Genomic DNA, 3,449 nt, shown 5'->3' with positions numbered 1-3,449 from the left:
GTTAGGTTTAGTAGATTTGTCAACTATAGAGTAAAATAGTATAGATTTGTCATCATTTGATAACACAAGATGGCCATTTACAATACTTACATTTACTTGATCATAATATATAAATTAAGGTGTCCATGAGCTAAAAGAAGTTAATTACCATGCTAGGCCTTTTTATATACTACAATAAGATCTTAAATATCAAGATGGTAGCCTTTTCTTTATAAAACAAGTGACACTAGATGATTCATCAAAATCATCAATATTAAACAATGAAAAAGATTAAGATAATGAACTACATTTGTATATGAATACATATGTGAATATTAAATGTATGTGTTAACACTTATATATTTGATGCACTCTGTGATATCAAAATTTAGTAGCATGTTTTCAAAATTTGGTAACATGTTTTCAAACTTTTTTGACTCTAATGAAGGACTTGATTCTTCAAGGAATACACTCACGAAATGGTCATATACAACACTATTTCCCCACTCAAACAAATGCCAAAAATGTCATTGGATGATTCCTTTTCAAACTCACAGGAGAACAATTTTTTTTAAGTCAAAACCATTTCATTGTACATTCTTGCTTAGAATTGCATGACTTTAGCCAAAACCTTTATGAGTTGACATCTTTATTTAAATGATAGCACTCTTCATACTAATGGTCATCCACATGTTGGTGCTTCATTTGCATGTTGGTTATGCTTGTGCTCTTCCCATTGTTTATATTGTTGATCTTTACTATGTGCATGAGATGCATCACGAGCCACCTTTTCTGGTGCCTTCGACTTGATTTGGAACACTAAATAAACATATAAATTAGAGGAGTAGGAGCTTTACAAAATGCCTCCTTATATAGCAAGAATAAATAAACTTTAAATTGTAAAAAATAAGAATAAAAATATAATTTCATCATTTTATACTCTATTAGACTATCTTTTTGGTATTCCCATTTTGTATTAGCAAGAACAACTTATGATCGTTACATGGTTAAACCAGATGCTTATAAGTATTAATTTCATGCATTCTTCATTTGCAATGAAGATTGTCTTTGTCTTATATTGCCACTCTTAGTATCTACATTATCAACCCCCCACCTATCCCCCCCCCTCTCTCTCTCTCTCTCTCTCTCACACACACACACACATTCATTTGTTCATTTTGAAAGTAAGTTTGCATTTTTAGTAACTACAATCCTTAAGATATAGGGTGAATCCTCTTCCCTTACTCCCCATATATCATAAGAGTGTGCTTTTCAAATAAATAAATACATAAAATGAAGGTGAACTCATAGCAAGGAACGTTTCGTGTTAAAGCGACCTTTTCTTTGTTTTTAGTTGGCACCGGGAGGAGGGGGGAGTTGGCATAGTGGAAGCATGTGAAGGGCGGCAATCAATAAAAGGGAGAGAAAAGAACATATCCATTCATGGATGTGATGAATGTGGAACTAGAGATGATTAGTTGCTACGTCTACGTGTGAAGAGATAAAGAAACAATTCAAGCAAGGAGGTGGGTTTCTAATTTTTTCTTTTGGGGGGTTTTGTTGGGGGGGAGAGAAAGATCAGGGAGAGGGAGGCAGGAAGGAGGTAGAGGGTAAGAGAGTACCGATGCCACACTGTCAGCATGTGAAGGGTGGCAGTCAATAACAGGATAAGAAATTGACCAGATGCGTTCATGGACGTAGTGAACAGGAAACTTGCGACTAATGATTAATTACGGCAGTAGAAAATTATGGTACGGTGAAGAGATCAAGAAAGAATTCAAGCATTTATGGATGCGAGAGCAGAGACGATCACTCACTAGAGAAGTCATCCACGTCGGGGTTGGTGACGTAAGTACGCGCGCGACCGAACCAGGGGTCGGGCTGGGTGGAGGTGGTGGCGTGGGAGGGCGGAACAAAGCGGAGCTGCTCGGTGACGTCGGTGGCCTGGCGGTTGAACCAAGGGTCGGGCTGCTTGGGGTCGAAGCGCTTGACGTGGACGGCCCCAAGCACGTTCTCAGTGATGGAGCTGGAGCGGCGGTGGAAGGACGGGGGTGGCGCCTCCAGGAGGGACGGGTGGTGGGCGTGCGAGGGCGGCACGCAACCCAGGTGCCGCGTAACGTTGCTGCCCTTGATCCCATAGTAGAACTGCTGCCGGTGTGGATCGAAGTCCTTGACCGGTTTCTTCTTCTGCAGTATCTTGGGCCGCCGGTGCGCGTAGTCCGTTATGGTGTACTTGCGCCGGCACACCTTCGGCGCCTGCGCGGCAGCAGCTGCCAGGGAGGCCCGCTCGTTTATATACTCCGCCCTCATCGCCTGCTCGTAGGCCTCGCTCTTCGCGTTCCCGTAGGCGTCCTGCCTCGAAGACTCGTCCACCTTTGCCCTGGCGTATTCATCCATGGTCGGCCTGCGCTGCGGCCGCCTGATTGCCTGCGGGATACGCAGGGTGGCGCTGTAGTCTGCAACCCTAGGGTTTACACTTCTGATAGCCGAGGGATTCTTCCAAAACCCTAGAATGCTAGCCTCGGTCTGAAACCCTATAATATCAGAGCCAGAGCCACATCATGTACGCCTGATCAATCCTCTCTGTCTCGCTCGTGCGCGCGCAGGAACAGAGAGAAAGAACGACATGCAAGCAATCTAGCAATCTATCGTCGATCAGTCGCCGCTCGCAGATTCGGATGGACAACCTTCTTCATTATTATTATTATTATTGAAGTTGTTATTACTTTATTTTCGATGAAGTTTTTATGGCAAACCTCTTCGAGCTTGCCTTAGGAATCTCGCCTTGCCAAGTTTTATCTTAACAAAAATCTTCATTATTATTATTATTATTGAAGTTGTTGTTATTACTTTATTTTCGATGAAGTTTTTATGGCAAACCTCTTCGAACTTGCCTTAGGAATCTCGCCTTGCCAAGTTTTATCTTAACAAAAATAAATCACAAATGATCTTTTTTTCAAAGAACGACTGTAAAATATTTGTGTTATCTATTAATTAGGTTGATATGTGTAAGCATGTTGTCGATTTTGGTTTTTTTGATGGTGGATGCTAAAGTTTTTGTTGCTAAGAAATGAAAGTTCAACTTTAAAATTTTGTTTTTATTTGTTAATTGTCTATTAAAAACAATGTTAATTTATGGTGCGGTATTCTATTCTATTGGAGTTTGAGGAGTAATGAATGTACTTGGAACAAAATAAAAAATTGAGACATGGAATAGATAATGTACAATATATTGCTCATACTTTTTAGTTAGTATGGAGAGATATGGAATAGATCATGTATAATATATTGCTATGCTAAATCAAGTTCTTTCTCTTCAAAGATTGATATTTTTTACGTCTCACTGGGTGTTCGTACAAGTTGTGATAGCCTATTGTAGTCTTTTTAAAAAAAAATTGTATATTGCTCCAAGTTCTTGGCCTGTCTCACTGGGTGTTCGTACAAGTTGTGATAGCCTATTGTAGTTTTTT

At 40.2% G+C, this 3,449-nt stretch overlaps 1 protein-coding gene across 1 annotated transcript; it reads right to left on the bottom strand.

Moving 5' to 3' along the window:
- Window positions 1–422: 422 nt before the first annotated feature.
- Window positions 423–2,645, bottom strand: LOC148020925 (uncharacterized). Its single transcript, XM_087699477.1, has 2 exons — window positions 1,797–2,645; window positions 423–798 (listed from the first exon to the last, which is right to left on the bottom strand). The coding sequence occupies exons 1-2, from the start codon at window positions 2,374–2,376 to the stop codon at window positions 662–664; spliced, it is 717 nt and encodes a 238-aa protein (XP_087555603.1). The 5' UTR covers window positions 2,377–2,645; the 3' UTR covers window positions 423–661.
- Window positions 2,646–3,449: the final 804 nt, after the last annotated feature.

The sequence above is a fragment of the Lygodium microphyllum genome, chromosome 18, assembly GCF_053477565.2.
Source record: "Lygodium microphyllum isolate KBCC chromosome 18, Lygodium_microphyllum_v1.1.10, whole genome shotgun sequence".
In the NCBI taxonomy this organism is placed as follows: Eukaryota; Viridiplantae; Streptophyta; class Polypodiopsida; order Schizaeales; family Lygodiaceae; genus Lygodium; species Lygodium microphyllum.
This window is presented reverse-complemented; position numbering and strand designations above follow the sequence as displayed.